The following is a 16,487-nucleotide window of genomic DNA, read 5'->3' on the forward strand; positions in this document are numbered from 1 at the left end:
ACCTTTTTGTCCATCTACCTTCATCACCAAGATAAGGTGATTGACACTCGAACCAGTGGTACATGGCAGTGACCTATTTTTTAGGCAGCAAGTTGTTGGGTGCTCTTTTATGCACTGCCTGAAAGCCGTTGTGTATTCTTCCTGCAACGCCTGTCTCTGCCTCTCACCTCTAGCAGCAATCCAGTTTTTTTTGCTTTAGTCCCCCCTGAGCGTTTCTGCATTTTTTTTCTCTTGAACAAAATAGTTAAACACAACTTGAGGATTGAATACTCAGATCTTTATTTTGGTTAATTTTCACATTTAAAATATGAACTGTCAGTTATGTCCCAGTAAACAGCCATGATTCTCAGCACCTGTGATTGCATTGTTAAAATTTCAAATGGTGAGCCATAGTTGTGCTTTGGAGCAAGTGTGAAATGTTTGACCTTTTTCCAAGTAATTTTTAAATCAAACAGGAAAATGAATGTAATTATTACTGACTGGCTGCTGCTGACAACCTGGCTGCCAATTTGGTTCAAAGTATTAATCATCAGGGAATGACTGTGAACCATTTTGTTGCACTTCAAAGGCATTTTAAATTTTTGATGTGCAGTTTCCCAGGACATTAAGGGCAGCACCCTATGTTGCTTCTGCTATTAAATTACAATGTTTAGAATACTGTCTTCAGTAATGGGCTCCATGTGACAGGCAGGCTTTTGAGGCTATCAAATCAGTCTGTTGCAGGATGTTTTATGTTAGATGAAGGTACCAAGACAATCTTGAAAATTGGAGTTTTATGTATTCGAACAGGGCACTGTCATAGAGGTGTTGAAAATTGTGTAAAAGTGGCACTGGGGAAATAGGAATAGATGGTTTTCAACTAGTTCAGGAAAATAGTAATAGATGTAACATTAAAGAGATTTAGAATGGTGCTGAGAAGCAGCATGTGCCATCTTCAAGATGTACTCGACAGTACCGCCCCAACCTGCAAACTCTACCACCTAGAAGGACAAGGCCTGCAGACGCATGGGAGCACCAGTACCTGCAAGTTCCCCTCCCAGCTGCACACTAACCTGACTTGGAACTATATCACTCTTCTTTCACTGCCACTGTGTCAAAATCCTAGAACTCCCTTCCTAACAGCACTGTGGATGTACGTACACCACATGCACTGCAGTGGTTGAAGAAACTGGCTCACCACCACCTTCTCAAGGGCAATTAGGGATGGGCAACAAATGCAGGTCTATCCAGAGATGGTCACATCCTGTGACCATATAAAATGTTGGGGTAAATCCTGGCTTGGACTGCATGGGCCAAAGGGACCGCTTTCTGTGATATAACTTGTGCATCTTTCTGCTGTTTGGGGTGTAAACAGATGAAACTTTGAGCATTTCATGAGGTAATCTTTGTTTGTCCATGGAAATTTATATTAAAAAGTGTTGAGGTGGGAAACACACTAATAAACTGCTGCATGAGTTACAGCAGGGAATTGCAGCAGGTGTTACTGTCTGGGGGTGGGGGGAGAGTTGCCTGTGTACAATACACTGGTGGGGTGAATGGTGAATGGGACAGCAGAAAGGGGTGAATGGCTCGAGGATGGGGTGTAAATGGGATGGGCAGGGGTGACTGTATATGGGACATGGGAGATGCAGTGAATGGGACGGTGGAGTGGGATGAATGGGATGGGGAGGGGGTAATAAATGTGATGGGGTGGGGTCTCTGAATGGGATGGGGAGGTGAGTGAATAGGATGGGGAGTGGGAGTGAATGGGATGAGGAGAGGGGTATTGAATGGGACTGGGGAGAAGGGGAGTGAAAGGGACAGCGTGGAGAGGGGAGTGAATTGGATACTGTGGAGGGGGGAGTGAATCAGACAGTAGGGTCCAGGAATAAATTGGATAGTGTGGAGGGGGAGTGAATCGGAAAGCTGGGTAAAATTTTATCAATGGGATGAGCATTGAGTGCTCTCAGTGTCACTGATTGTAGTTCAGGCTCATTCTCCTGGCCATTATCCATAATACTGCTCAATCCTAGCTGCATCGAGCTCCTGCACTTCCAGCCCACACAGTCCCTCTCTCAGCCTCCTTTATTTCCTATCCACACAATCAGCGAGGGTGTCCTCCCAGTGCTCCTGCATCCTGAGGCCATCCCCAGTGCTCCCAGATCCAGCGGTCCCCCTCCCAGTGAGTCCTGAGCCCAGAATCACCCACAGGCCTCTCAGATCCCAAGACACTTCCTCCCCAATGTTCCCAGATGGCAGGACTCCTCTCCCATTCGTCCCAGACACCAGAGTTTGCCCCAGCACTCCCAGAGACAGGTTCACTTCCAGTGCTTGCAGACCCCAAGATCCCCCCAGAAATAGCACGAGATGCTGAATATCTAATCGCCCTCTCTTCAGTGTGAACTCGTTGGTGTGTCAATAAGTGGGAGGACCGAGTAAATCCCTTCCCACACACGGAGCAAGTGAAGGGCCTTTCCCCAGTGTGAGTGCGCTGGTGCCTCAGCAAAGTGGATGACTGAGTGAATCCCTTCCCACACAGGGTGCAGATGAATGGCCTTTCCCCAGCATGAACCCGCTGGTGTCGCAGCTGGTTCGACATCTGGGTGAATCCCTTCCCGCACACAGAACAGCGAAATGGCCTCTCCCCAGTGTGAATGTGCTGGTGCGTCAAGAGGTGGGAGGACTGAGTGAATCCCTTCCCACACACGGAGCAGGTGAATGGCCTCTCCCCAGTGTGGACAGGCCGGTGTGTTAGCAGATGGGAGGAGCGAGTGAATCTCTTCCCACACACAGGGCAGCTAAAGAGCCTCTCCCCAGTGTGACTGCGCCGATGGGTTTCCAGCTCTGATGGGTAATTGAATCCCTTGCCACAGTCCCCACATTTGTATGGTTGCTCTCCTGTGTGACTGCGCATGTGTATGGCCAGGTTGGATGAGCGACTGAAAGCACAGTCACACAATGAGCACAGGTATGGTTTCTCGCCGCTGCGATTGGTGCGTTTCAAAGGCCGATGATATCCAGGTCCTGATGAATCTAGTGACTCAGTCAGATCCTGACGTGTTGTTTGGTTTGAGTTCCCCGTCTGAAAATCCTTCCCTTCTAATACCCTGTGAAATGAAAGACAAATTTATACAGCATCCTTCATGAACTTAGGACATCCTAATTGCTTTACAACCAATGAAGTAATTTTGAAGTTTGGTCATTGTTGTAATGCAGGAAGCATGGCAGCCAATATGAAAGCCAACACAGATTTGCTAAAGGTAAATTGTTTGTGAAAAACTTGATCGAGTGTTTCAATAAAATAACAGAGCATGTTGCTGATGGTAGTGCAGTTGATATTATATATATGGACTTTCAAAAGGCATTACATAAAGTACCACAACAGATTTGATAGGAAATTTAAAGGTCATGGAATTAAAGGGACAGTGGAAGTGTGGATACAATATTGGCTAAACGACAACAAGCAGATAGTGGGGAGGAATGCTTCTTTTTCACTCTGGATGGACTGTTTTGTTGCCCTTTATTAGCTCATTTTCATCAATATTAATAACCTGTACATGGTGCACAAAGACAAAGACAGGGCTAAATTGTGGCGAGTCGAAGAGACTTAGTAGTTGGCAGGAAAAAAGACAGAGGCGCAAGGGGAGAGCCAACTGTGCAACAGCCCCAACAAACAAATTTCTCTGCAGCACCTGTGGAAGAGCCTGTCACTCCAGAATTGGCCTTTATAGCCACTCCAGGCGCTGCTTCACAAACCACTGACCACCTCCAGGCGCGTATCCATTGTCTCTCGAGATAAGGAGGCCCAAAAGAAAAAGAAAGGTGCACAGCGGATAAATTCAAAGTTTGCAGATGATACAAAGCGTGGAAATGTAGGAATAATTTTATAGATCAGTGTCTCAGAGGTCAGTTTCTTTCAGGTTTATTGATCAATGTCTCAGTATCTCAGAGATCAGTTTCTTTAAGTTTTACTGATCGGTATCTCAGTGTCTCAGAGGTCAGGTTTTTTTAAAGTTTTATTGATCAGTGACTCAATGTTTCAGAGGTCAGTTTCTTTCAGTTTTATTGATCGGTGTCTCAGTGTCTCAGAGGTCAGTTTCTTTAAATTTATTGGTCAATGTCCCAGTGTCGCAGAGGTCAATTAATTTAAGTTTTCTTGATCCGTGTCTCAGTGTGTCAGAGGTCAGTTTCTTTCAGTTTTATTGATCACCGCCTCAATGCCTCAAAGGTCCGTTTATTTTAAATAAAAACAAGAAATGTTGGAATCACTCAGCAGGTCTGGCAGCATCTGTGGAAAGAGAAGCAGAGTTAACGTTTCGGGTCAGTGACCCTTCATCATTTGTTCCGATGAACGGTCACTGACCCGAAACGTTAACTCTGCTTCTCTTTCCACAGATGCTGCCAGACCGGCTGAGTGATTCCAGCATTTCTTGTTTTTATTTCAGATTTCCAGCATCCGCAGTATTTTGCTTTTATTTCCGTTTATTTTAAGTTTTATTCAGGGCTGTCTCAATGTCTCAGAAGTCTGTTGCCATAGGTTTTATTGTTCAGTGTCTGAGCATCCAGAGGTCAGTTGCTTTCACTTTTATTGATCAGTGACACAGTATCTCAGAGGTCCGTTTCATTCAGATTTATTCATCGGTGTCTCAGTGCCTCAGAGGTCAGTTTCTTAAATTTCATTGATCGATGTTTCAGTGTCTCAGAGGTCAGCTTCTTTCAGGTTTATTATTCGATGTTTCAGTGCCTCAGAGGTCAGTTTCTTCAAGTTTTATTGATCCGTGTCTCAGAGGTCAGTTTCCTTAACATTTATTCAGAGATGTCTCAGTGTCCCTGGTTCACTTTCTTTAGGTTTTGTTGATCAATGTCTCAGAGGTCAGAATCTTTAAGTTTTGTAGATCGATCTCAGTGTCTCAGAGGTCAGTTTCTACAATTGTTTTTGATTGGTGGCTCAGTGTCTCAGAGATCAGTTTCTTTAGGTTTTAATGATGTATGATTCAATGTCTCAGAGGTCAGTTTCTTTAGGTTCCATTGATCAGGGTCTCAGAGGTAAGTTTTTTTTTTAGGTTTCACTGATCAGTGTCTCAGTGGTCAGATTCTGTAAGTTTTATTGATTGGTGTCTCAGAGGTCAGTTTCTTTAAGTTTTATTGATCAGTGTCTCAGAGGTCAGTTTCTTTAGGTTGCATTGAACAGGGTCTCAGAAGTCAGTTTCTTTAGGTTGCATTGATCAGGGTCTCAGCAGTCGGTTTCTTTAGGTTCCATGGATCAGGGTCTCAGGGGTCAGTTTTTTTTTAAGTTTCACTGATCAGGGTCTCAGTGGTCAGATTCTGTAAGCTTTATTGATCTGTGTCTCAGGGATCAGTTTCTTTATGTTTTATTGATCAGTGTCACAATGTCTCAGAGGTCAGTTTCTTTCAGTTTTATTGATTGGTGTCTCAGTATCTCAGAGGTCAGTTTCTTTAAATTTATTGATCAGTGTCTCAGAGGTCAGTTTCTTTAAATTTATTGATCAGTGTCTCAGAGGTCAGTTTCTTTAAGTTTTATTGTTCGGTGTCTCAGTGGTCAGTTCCTTTAAATTTATTGATCAGTGTCTCAGAGGTCAGTTTCTTTATATTTATTGATCAATGCCTTATGTCCGCAGATCACCAGTTTCTTTAAGTTTTGTCGAGGTTGTCTCAATGTCTCAGATGTCTGTTGCTACAGGTTTTATTAATTGGCGTCTTAGCTTCCCAGAGGTCAGTTTCTTTCACTTTCATTGATCGATGACTCAGTATCTCAGATGTAAGTTTCTTTCAGGTTAATTATTCGATGTGTCAGAGCCTCAGAGGTCAGTTTCTTTAAGTTTTATTGATCAATGCCTCAGGGCCTCAGAGTTCAGTTTCTTTCAATTTTATTGATCTGTGTCTCAGTGCCTCAGAGGTCAGTTTCTTAAATTTCATTGATCGATGTTTCAGTGTCTCAGAGGTCAGCTTCTTTCAGGTTTATTAATCGATGTTTCAGTGTCTCAGAGGTCAGTTTCTTTAAGTTTTATTGATCCGTGCCTCAGAGGTCAGTTTCCTTAACATTTATTCAGAGATGTCTCAGTGTCCCTGGTTCACTTTCTTTAGGTTTTGTTGATCAATGTCTCAGAGGTCAGAATCTTTAAGTTTTGTAGATCGATCTCAGTGTCTCAGAGGTCAGTTTCTACAATTGTTTTTGATTGGTGGCTCAGTGCCTCAGAGATCAGTTTCTTTGGGTTTTAATGATGTATGATTCAATGCCTCAGAAGTCAGTTTCTTTAGGTTTCATTGATCAGTGTCTCAGAGGTCAGTTTCTTTAGGTTCCATTGATCAGAGTCTCAGAGATCAGTTTCTTTGGGTTCCATTGATCAGGGTCTCAGCAGTCAGTTTCTTTAGGTTCCATTGATCAGGGTCTCAGAGATCAGTTTCTTTAGGTTCCATTGATCAGGGTCTCAGAGGTAAGTATTTTTTTAAGTTTCACTGATCAGTGTCTCAGTGGTCAGATTCTGTAAGTTTTATTGATTGGTGTCTCAGTGGTCAGTTCATTTAAGTTTTATTGATCAGTGTCTCAGAGGTCAGTTTCTTTAGGTTGCATTGATCAGGGTCTCAGAGGTCAGTTTCTTTAGGTTCCATTGATCAGGGTCTCAGAGGTAAGTATTTTTTTATGTTTCACTGATCAGTGTCTCAGTGGTCAGATTCTGTAAGTTTTATTGATTGGTGTCTCAGTGTCTCAGAGGTCAGTTCATTTAATTTTTATTGATCAGTGTCTCAGAGGTCAGTTTCTTTAGGTTGCATTGATCAGGGTCTCAGAGGTCAGTTTCATTAGGTTCCATTGATCAGTGTCTCAGATGTCAGTTTCTATAGGTTGCATTGATCAGGGTCTCAGAGGTCAGTTTCATTAGGTTGCATTGATCAGGGTCTCAGAGGTCAGTTTCATTAGGTTGCATTGATCAGGGTCTCAGAGGTAAGTTTCACTGATCAGTGTCTCAGTGGTCAGATTCTGTAAGTTTTATTGATTGGTGTTTCGGAGGTCAGTTTCTTTAAGTTTTATTGATCAGTGTCTCAGAGGTCAGTTTCTTCAGGTTCCATTGATCAGGGTCTCAGAGGTAAGTTTTTTTTAAGTTTCACTGATCAGTGTCTCAGTGGTCAGATTCTGTAAGTTTTATTGATCAGTGTCTCAGAGGTCAGTTGCTTTAGGTTGCATTGATCAGGTGTCTCAGAGGTCAGTTTCTTTAGGTTCCATAGATCAGGGTCTCAGAGGTGTTTCTTTAGGTTGCATTGATCAGGGTCTCAGAAGTCAGTTTCTTTAGGTTGCATTGATCAGGGTCTCAGAGGTCAGTTTCTTTAGGTTGCATTGATCAGGGTCTCAGAGATCAGTTTCTTTAGGTTGCATTGATCAGGGTCTCAGAGGTCAGTTTTTTTTTAAGTTTCACTGATCAGGATCTCAGTGGTCAGATTCTGTAAGTTTTATTGATCTGTGTCTCAGTGTCTCAGGGATCAGTTTCTTTCAGTTTTATTGATTGGTGTCTCAGTGGTCAGTTTCTTTAAGTTTTATTGTTTGGTGTCTCAGTATCTCAGTGGTCAGTTTCTTTAAATTTATTGATCAGTGTCTCAGTGGTCAGTTTCTTTAAGTTTTATTGTTCGGTGTCTCAGAGGTCAGTTTCTTTATATTTATTGATCAATGCCTTATGTCCGCAGATCACCAGTTTCTTTAAATTTTGTCGAGGTTGTCTCAATGTCTCAGACGTCTGTTGCTACAAGTTTTATTAATTGGTGTCTTAGCGTCCCAGAGGTCAGTTTCTTTCACTTTCATTGATCGGTGACTCAGTATCTCAGATGTCAGTTTCTTTCAGGTTAATTATTCGATGTGTCAGAGCCTCAGAGGTCAGTTTCTTTCAATTTTATTGATCTGTGTCTCAGTGCCTCAGAGGTCAGTTTCTTTAATTTTCATTGATCAGTGTCTCAGAGGTCAGTTTCTTTAACATTTATTCAGAGATGTCTCAGTGTCCCTGGGGTCAGTTTCTCTAGGTTTTGTTGATCAGTGTCTCAGAGGTCAGAATCTTTAAGTTTTATTGATCGGTGACTCAGTGGCTCAGATGTCAGTTTCTTTAAGTTTTATTGATCAATGTCCCAGTGTTGCAGAGGTCAATTAATTTAAGTTTTCTTGATTAGTGCCTCAGAAGTCAGTTTCTTTAAATTTTATTGGTTGGTGACTCAATGTCTCAGAGTTCAGGTTCTTTCAGGTTTATTGACCGATGTCTCAGTGTCTCAGAGAACAGGTTCTCTAAGTTTCATTGATCAGTGCCTCAGAGGTCGGTTTCTTTACGTTTTATGGATATTGTCCCGATGTCCGAGAGGTCAGTTTCTTGAAATTTTCTTGATCAATGTCTCCGAGGTCAGTTTCTCTAAGTTTTATTGATCAGTGCCTCACAGTTCAGTTTCTTTAAGTTTGATTGATTAGTGTCGCAGAGGTCGGTTTCTTTCAGATTTTTTGTTTGGCTTCTCACTGTCTCAGAGGTCAGTTTCTTTAAGTTTTATTGATCGGTGTCTCAGAGGTCACTTTCTTTAAGTTTTATAGATCACTGACTCAGAGGTCAGTTTCTTTAAGTTTTGTTGATCAAAGAACATAGAACATAGAACATAGAACATTACAGCGCAGTACAGGCCCTTCAGCCCTCGATGTTGCGCCGACCTGTGAAACCATCTGACCTACACTATTCCATTTTCATCCATATGTCTATCCAATGACCACTTAAATGCCCTTAAAGTTGGTGAGTCTACTACTGTTGCAGGCAGGGCGTTCCATGCCCCTACTACTCTCTGTGTAAAGAAACTACCTCTTACATCTGTCCTATATCTATCACCCCTCAACTTAAAGGTATTTCCCTTCATGTTTGCCATCACCATCCGAGGAAAAAGGCTCTCACTATCCACCCTGTCCAACCCTCTGATTATCTTATATGTCTCTATTAAGTCACCTCTCCTCCTCCTTCTCTCTAACAAAAACAACCTCAAGTCGTTCAGCCTTTCCTCGTAGGACCTTCCCTCCATACCAGGCAACATCCTAGTAAATCTCCTGTGCAACTTTTCCAAAGCTTCCACATCCTTCCTATAATGCGGTGACCAGAACTGCACGCAATACTCCAGGTGCGGCCGCACCAGAGTTCTGTAAAGCTGCAGCATGACCTCGTGGCTCCAAAACTCGATCCCCCTACTAATAAAAGCTAACACACCATATGCCTTCTTAACAGCTCTATTAACCTGGGTGGCAACTTTCAGGGATTTATGTACCTGGACACCAAGATCTCTCTGCTCATCTACACTACCAAGAATCTTCCCATTAGCCCAGTATTCTGCAATCCTGTTACTCCTTCCGAAGTGAATCACCTCACACTTCTCCACATTAAACTCCATTTGCCATCTCTCAGCCCAGTTCTGCAGCCTATCTATGTCCCTCTGTAACCTACAACATCCTTTGGCACTATCCACAACTCCACCGACCATCGTGTCATCCGCAAATTTACTAACCCACCCTTCTACACCCTCATCCAGGTCATTTATAAAAATGACAAACAGCAGTGGCCCCAAAACAGATCCTTGCGGTACACCACTAGAAACTATACTCCAGGATGAACATTTACCATCAACCACCATCCTCTGCCTTCTTTCAGCTAGCCAATTTCTGATCCAAAGCACTAATTCACCTTCAATCCCATACTTCTGTATTTTCTGCAATAGCCTACCGTGGGGAACTTTATCAAACGCCTTACTGAAATCCAGATAGACCAAATCCACTGCTTTACCCTCATCCACCGCTTTACCCTCATCCACCTGTTTAGTCACCTTGTCAAAAAACTCAATAAGGTTTGTGAGGCACGACCTACCCTTCACAAAACCGTGTTGACTATCTCTAATGAACTTATTCTTTTCAAGATGATTATAAATCCTATCTCTTATAACCTTTTCCAACATTTTACCCACAACCGAAGTAAGGCTCACAGGTCTATAATTACCAGGGCTGTCACTACCCCCCTTCTTGAACAAGGGGACAACATTTGCTATCCTCCAGTCTTCCGGCACTATTCCTGTCGACAATGACGACATAAAAATCAAGAACAAAGGCTCTGCAATCTCCTCCCTGGCTTCCCAGAGAATCCGAGGATAAATCCCATCTGGCCCAGGGGACTTATCTATTTTCACACTTTCCAAAATTGCTAACACCTCCTCCTTGTGAACCTCAATCCCATCTAGCCTAGTAGTCTGTATCTCAGTATTCTCCTCGACAACATTTTCTTTCTCCACTGTAAATACTGGCGAAAAATATTCATTTAACGCATCCCCTATCTCCTCCGATTCCACACACAACTTCCCACTACTATCCTTGATTGGCCCTAACCTATCTCTAGTCATTCTTTTATTCCTGATATACCTATAGAAAGCCTTAGGGTTTTCTTTGATCCTTTCCGCCAATGACTTCTCATGTCCTCTCCTTGCTCTTCTTATCTCTCCCTTTAGATCCTTCCTGGCTAGCTTGTAACTCTCAAGCGCCCTAACTGAGCCTTCACGTCTCATCCTAACATAAGCCTTCTTCTTCCTCTTGACAAGCTCTTCAACTTCTTTAGTAAACCACGGCTCCCTTGCTCGACAACTTCCTCCCTGCCTGACAGGTACATACTTATCAAAGACACGCAGTAGCTGCTCCTTGAATAAGCTCCACATTTCGATTGTGCCCAGCCCCTGCAGTTTCTTTCCCCATCCTACGCATCCTAAATCTTGCCTAATCGCATCATAATTTCCTTTCCCCCAGCTATAATTCTTGCCCTGCTGTATATGCCTGTCCCTGCCCATCGCTAAGGTAAACCTAACCGAATTGTGATCACTATCACCAAAGTGCTCACCAACTTCTAAATCTAACACCTGGCCGGGTTCATTACCCAGTACCAAATCCAATGTGGCATCGCCCCTGGTTGGCCTGTCTACATACTGTGTCAGAAAACCCTCCTGCACACACTGGACAAAAACAGACCCATCTAAAGTACTTGAACTATAGTATTTCCAGTCAATATTTGGAAAGTTAAAGTCCCCCATAACCACTACCCTGTTACTCTCGCTCCTGTCGAGAATCATCTTTGCTATCCTTTCCTCTACATCTCTGGAACTATTTGGAGGTCTATAGAAAACTCCCAACAGGGTGACCTCTCCTCTCCTGTTTCTAACCTCGGCCCAGACTACCTCAGTAGACGAGTCCTCAAACGTCCTTTCTGCCGCTGTAATACTTTCCTTGATTAACAATGCCACCCCCCCCCCCCCCTTTTACCATCTTCTCTGTTCTTAGTGAAACATCTAAATCCCAGAACCCGCAACATCCATTCCTGTCCCTGCTCTACCCATGTCTCTGAAATGGCCACAACATCGAGATCCCAGGTACCAACCCATGCTGCAAGCTCACCCACCTTATTCTGGATGCTCCTGGCATTGAAGTAGACACATTTTAAACCAAGCTCTTGCTTGCCAGTGCCCTCTTGTGTCCTTATAACCTTATCCCTGACCTCACTACTTTCAACATCCTGCACACTGGAACTACAATTTAGGTTCCCATCCCCCTGCTGAATTAGTTTAAACCCCCCCCCCCCCACCCCCGAAGAGCACTAGCAAATCTCCGCCCCAGGATATTGGTACCCCTTTGGTTCAGGTGAAGACCATCCTGTTTGTAGAGGTCCCACCTACCCCAGAAAGAGCCCCAATTATCCAGGAAACCAAAACCCTCCCTCCTACACCATCCCTGCAGCCACGTGTTCAACTCCTCTCTCTCCCTATTCCTCACTTCGCTAGCATGTGGCATGGGCAACAACCCAGAGATAACAACTCTGTTTGTTCTTGCTCTAAGCTTCCACCCTAGCTCCCTGAATTTCTGCCTTAAATCCCCATCTGTCTTCCTCCCTGTGTCGTTGGTGCCTATGTGTACCACGACTTGGGGCTGCTCCTCCTCCCCCTTGAGGATCCCAAAAACACGATCTGTGACATCACGTACCCTGGCACCTGGGAGGCAACACACCAACCGTGAGTCTCTCTCGTTCCCACAGAACCTCCTATCTGTTCCCCTAACTATGGAGTCCCCAATGACTAATGCTCTGCTCCTCTTACCCCTTCCCTTCTGAGCAACAGGGACAGACTCTGTGCCAGAGACCTGTATCCCATTGCCTACCCCTGGTAAGTCGTCTCCCCCAACAGTATCCAAAACGGTATACCTGTTGTTGAGGGAAACGGCCACAGCGGATCCCTGCACTGCCTGCTGGTTCCCTCTCCTTCCCCTGACGGTAACCCATCTACCTTCTTCTTTTACCTGAGGTGTGACTGCCTCCTGATAACTCCTCTCAATAATCCCCTCCGCCTCCCGAATGATCCGAAGTTCCTCCAGCTCCAGCTCCAGTTCCCTAATGTGCTCAGTGCCTGAGATGTCAGTTTATTTTGGTTTGATTGATCAGCGTCTCAGAGGTCACTTTCTTTAAGTTTATTCATCTGTGTCTCAAAGGTCAGTTTCTTTAGGTTTTAGTGATCGGTGTCTCAATGTCTCAGAGGTCAATTTCTTTAAATTTTAGTGATCAGTGTCCTAGAGGTTAGTTTCTTTATGTTTTAATTATCTTGTCCCAATGTCTCAGAGGTCAGTTCCTTTACATTTGTTGATCTGTGTCAGAGAGGTCAGTTTATTTAAGTTTTATTGGTCTGTCTCTCAGTGGTCAGTCTCTTATTGATAATGTTCTCAGAGGTCAGTTGCTGTAGGTTTTATTGATCAGTGTCTCAGAGGTCAGCTCTTTAAGTTTTATTGATTGGTGCCTGAGTGGTCAGTTTCTTTTAGTATTATTGATCAGGGTCTCAGAGGTCAGTTTCTTTATGTTTTTTTGATCAGTGTCTCAGAGGTCAGTTTCTTTTCGTATAATTGATCAGTGTCTCAGAGGTCAGTTTCTTATCGGTCAGTTTCTCAGAGGTCAGTATCTTAAAGTTTTGTTAATCAGTGTCTCAGAGATCAGTTGCTTTAAGTTTTATTAATGAGTGTCTCAGGGTGTCAGTTTCATTCATCTGTGTCCCAGAGGTCAGTTTCTTTAAGTTTTATTCATCGGTGTCTCAATGTCTCAGAGGTCAGTTTCTTCAAGTTTGATTGATCAGTGTCTCAGAGGTCAGTTTCTTTTAGTATGATTGATCAGTGTCTCAGATATCACTTTCTTTAAGTTTGATTGATCAGTGCCTCAGATGTCAGTTTCTTAAGTTTTATTGATCAGTGTCCCAGTGTCTCAGAGGTCAGTTTCTTCTTGATCAGTTTCTGAGAAGTAAGTTTCCATAAGTTTTATTGATCAGTGTCTCAGAGGTCAGTTCTTCACGTTTTATTGATCGGTGTCTCAGTGTCTCAGAGGTCAGTTTCTTATTGATCAGTTTCTCAGAGGTCAGTTTCTTTTAGTTTTATTGATTAAAGTTTTTTTAAGCTTTACTCATCTGTGTCCCAGAGGTCAGTTTCTTTCAGTTCTATTGATCGGTGTCTCGATGTCTCAGAGGTCAGTTTCTTATTGATCAGTTTCTCAGAGGTCAGTCTCATTTAGTTTTATTTATGTGTGTCTCAGGGTCTCAGACATCAGTTTCTTTATGCTTTACTCATCTGTGGACCCAGAGGTCAGTTTCTTTAAGTTTTATTGATCGGTGTCTGAATGTCTCAGAGGTCAGTTCCTTCACGTTTTATTGATCTGTGTCTCAGTGGTCAGTTTCTTCTGGCATAATTGATCACTGACTCAGAGGTCTGTTTTGTTAAGTTTTATTCCTCTGTGTCTCAGAGGTCAGTTTCTTCACGTTTTGTTGATGTGTCTCAGAGGTCAGTTTCTTTTCGTTTGATTGATCAGTGTCTCAGAGGTCAGTTTCTTTAAGTTTTATTCATCTGTGTCTCAGTGTCTCAGAGCTCAGTTTCTTTAAGTTTTATTCATCTGTGTCTCACAGGTCAGGTTTGTTAAGTTTCATTGATCAGTGCCTCAGACCTCAGTTTGTTTAAGTTTGATTGGTCAGTGTCTCAGAGGTCAGCTTCGTTAATGTTTATTGATCTGTGTCTCCGTATCTCAGAGGACAGATGTTAAATTTTTATTGATCAGTGTCTCAGAGGCCAGTTTCTTTAAGTTTTATTGATGTGTGTCTCAGTGTCTTAGAGGTCAGTTTCTTTTAGTATGATTGATCAGTATCTCAGAGGTCAGTTTGTTATCGGTCAGTTTCTCAGAGGTCAGTTTCTTTAAGTTTTATTCTGTGTCCCAGAGGTCAGTTTCTTTAAGTTTTATTCATCTGTGTCTCACAGGTCAGGTTTGTTAAGTTTCATTGATCAGTGCCTCAGACCTCAGTTTGTTTAAGTTTGATTGGTCAGTGTCTCAGAGGTCAGCTTCGTTAATTTTTATTGATCTGTGTCTCCGTATCTCAGAGGACAGATGTTAAATTTTTATTGATCAGTGTCTCAGAGGCCAGTTTCTTTAAGTTTTATTGATGTGTGTCTCAGTGTCTTAGAGGTCAGTTTCTTTTAGTATGATTGATCAGTGTCTCAGAGGTCAGTTTCTTTTAGTATGATTGATCAGTGTCTCAGTGTCACAGAGGTCAGTTCTTTAAGTTTTATTGATCGGTGCCTCAGTGTCTCAGAGGTCAGTTTCTTTAAGTTTTATTCATCGGTGTCTCAATGTCCCAGAGATCAGTTTTTTTAAGTTTTATTCATCGGTGCCTCAGTGTCTCAGAGGTCAGTTTCTTTTAGTATGATTGATCAGTGTCTCAGTGTCACAGAGGTCAGTTCTTTAAGTTTTATTGATCAGTGCCTCAGTGTCTCAGAGGTCAGTTTCTTTTAGTGTGATTGATCAGTGTCTCAGATGTCAGTTTCATTAAGTTTTATTGATCAGTGTCCCAGTGGTCCGTTTCTTCTTGATCAGTTTCTCAGATGTCAGTTTCTATAGGTTTTATTGCACAGTGTCTCAGAGGTCAGTTTCTTGAAGTTTTATTGATCAGTGTCTCAGTGTCTCAGAGGTCAGTTTCTTATTGATCAGTTTCTCAGAGGTCAGTTTCTTTTTGTTTTATTGATGTGTGTCTCAGGGTCTCAGACATCAGTTTCTTTAAGTTTTATTGATCGGTGTCTCAATGTCTCAGAGGTCAGTTTCTTTGAGCATAATTCATCAGTGTCTCAGAGGTCAGTTTCTTTTAGCATAATTGATCAGTTTCTCAGAGGTCAGTTCCTTCAAGTTTTATTGATCGGTGTCTCAGTGTCTCAGAGGTCAGTTTCTTTTAGCATAATTGATCAGTGTCTCAGAGGTCAGTTTCTTTAAGTTTTATTGATCAGTGTCCCAGTGGTCAGTTTCTTCTTGATTAGTTTCTCAGAGGTCAGTTTCTTTTAAGTTTTATTGATCAGTGGCTCAGAGGTCAGTTTCTTTAAGTTTTATTGATCGGTGTCTCAATGTCTCAGAGGTCAGTTTCTTTGAGCATAATTCATCAGTGTCTCAGAGGTCAGTTTCTTTTAGCATAATTGATCAGTTTCTCAGAGGTCAGTTCCTTCAAGTTTTATTGATCGGTGTCTCAGTGTCTCAGAGGTCAGTTTCTTTTAGCATAATTGATCAGTGTCTCAGAGGTCAGTTTCTTTAAGTTTTATTGATCAGTGTCCCAGTGGTCAGTTTCTTCTTGATTAGTTTCTCAGAGGTCAGTTTCTTTTAGCATAATTGATCAGTGTCTCAGAGGTCAGTTTCTTTTAAGTTTTATTGATCAGTGGCTCAGAGGTCAGTTTCTTTAAGTTTTATTGATCGGTGACTCAGACTTCAGTTTCTTTAAGTTTTATTGATCAGTGTCTCAGTGGTCAGTTACTTACTGATCAGTTTCTCAGAGGTCAGTTTCTTTTCGTTTTATTGATGTGTGTCTCAGGGTCTCAGACATCAGTTTCTTTAAGCTTTACTCATCTGTGTCCCAGAGGTCAGTTTCTTTAAGTTTTATTGATCGGTGCCTCAATGTCTCAGAGGTCAGTTCCTTCAAAATTTATTGATCAGTGTCTCAGAGGTCAGTTTCTTATAGTTTGATTGATCAGTGTCTCAGAGGTCAGTTTTGTTAAGTTTTATTCAGCTGTGTCTAATAGGTCAGTTTCTTTAAGTTTTATCCATCTGTGTCTCAGTGTCTCAGAGGTCAGTTTTGTTAAGTTTCATTGATCAGTGCCTCAGACCTCAGTTTGTTTAAGTTTGATTGCTCAGTGTCTCAGAGGTCAGCTTCGTTAACTTTTATTGATCTGTGTCGCGGTGTCTCAGAGGACAGTTTGTTTAACTTTTATTGATCAGAGTCGCATGTGGCCAATTTCTTTCAGTTTTATTGATCAGTGTTTTAGTGTCTCAGAGGTCAGTTTCTTTATGTTTTATTGATGCGTGTCTCAGTGTCTCAGAGGTCAGTTTCTTTTAGCATGATTGATCAGTGTCTCAGAGGTCAGTTTCTTATCAGTCAGTTTTAGGATGCATAGGATGGGGAAGGAAACT

At 42.4% G+C, this 16,487-nt stretch overlaps 1 protein-coding gene across 1 annotated transcript in view; it reads right to left on the reverse strand.

The window, feature by feature from the left end:
- Positions 1 to 274: 274 nt before the first annotated feature.
- LOC137349438 (zinc finger protein 271-like) overlaps positions 275 to 16,487 on the reverse strand; it is an 87,168-nt gene continuing 70,955 nt past the window's right edge. Inside the window, exon 5 of the mRNA XM_068014970.1 lies at positions 275 to 2,947. Coding sequence (XP_067871071.1) covers positions 2,084 to 2,947 — 864 coding nt within the window. The 3' untranslated portion in view covers positions 275 to 2,083. The remainder of the gene's footprint in view (positions 2,948 to 16,487) is intronic.

The sequence above is a fragment of the Heterodontus francisci genome, chromosome 34 (genome assembly GCF_036365525.1).
Source record: "Heterodontus francisci isolate sHetFra1 chromosome 34, sHetFra1.hap1, whole genome shotgun sequence".
Classification (NCBI taxonomy): Eukaryota; Metazoa; Chordata; class Chondrichthyes; order Heterodontiformes; family Heterodontidae; genus Heterodontus; species Heterodontus francisci.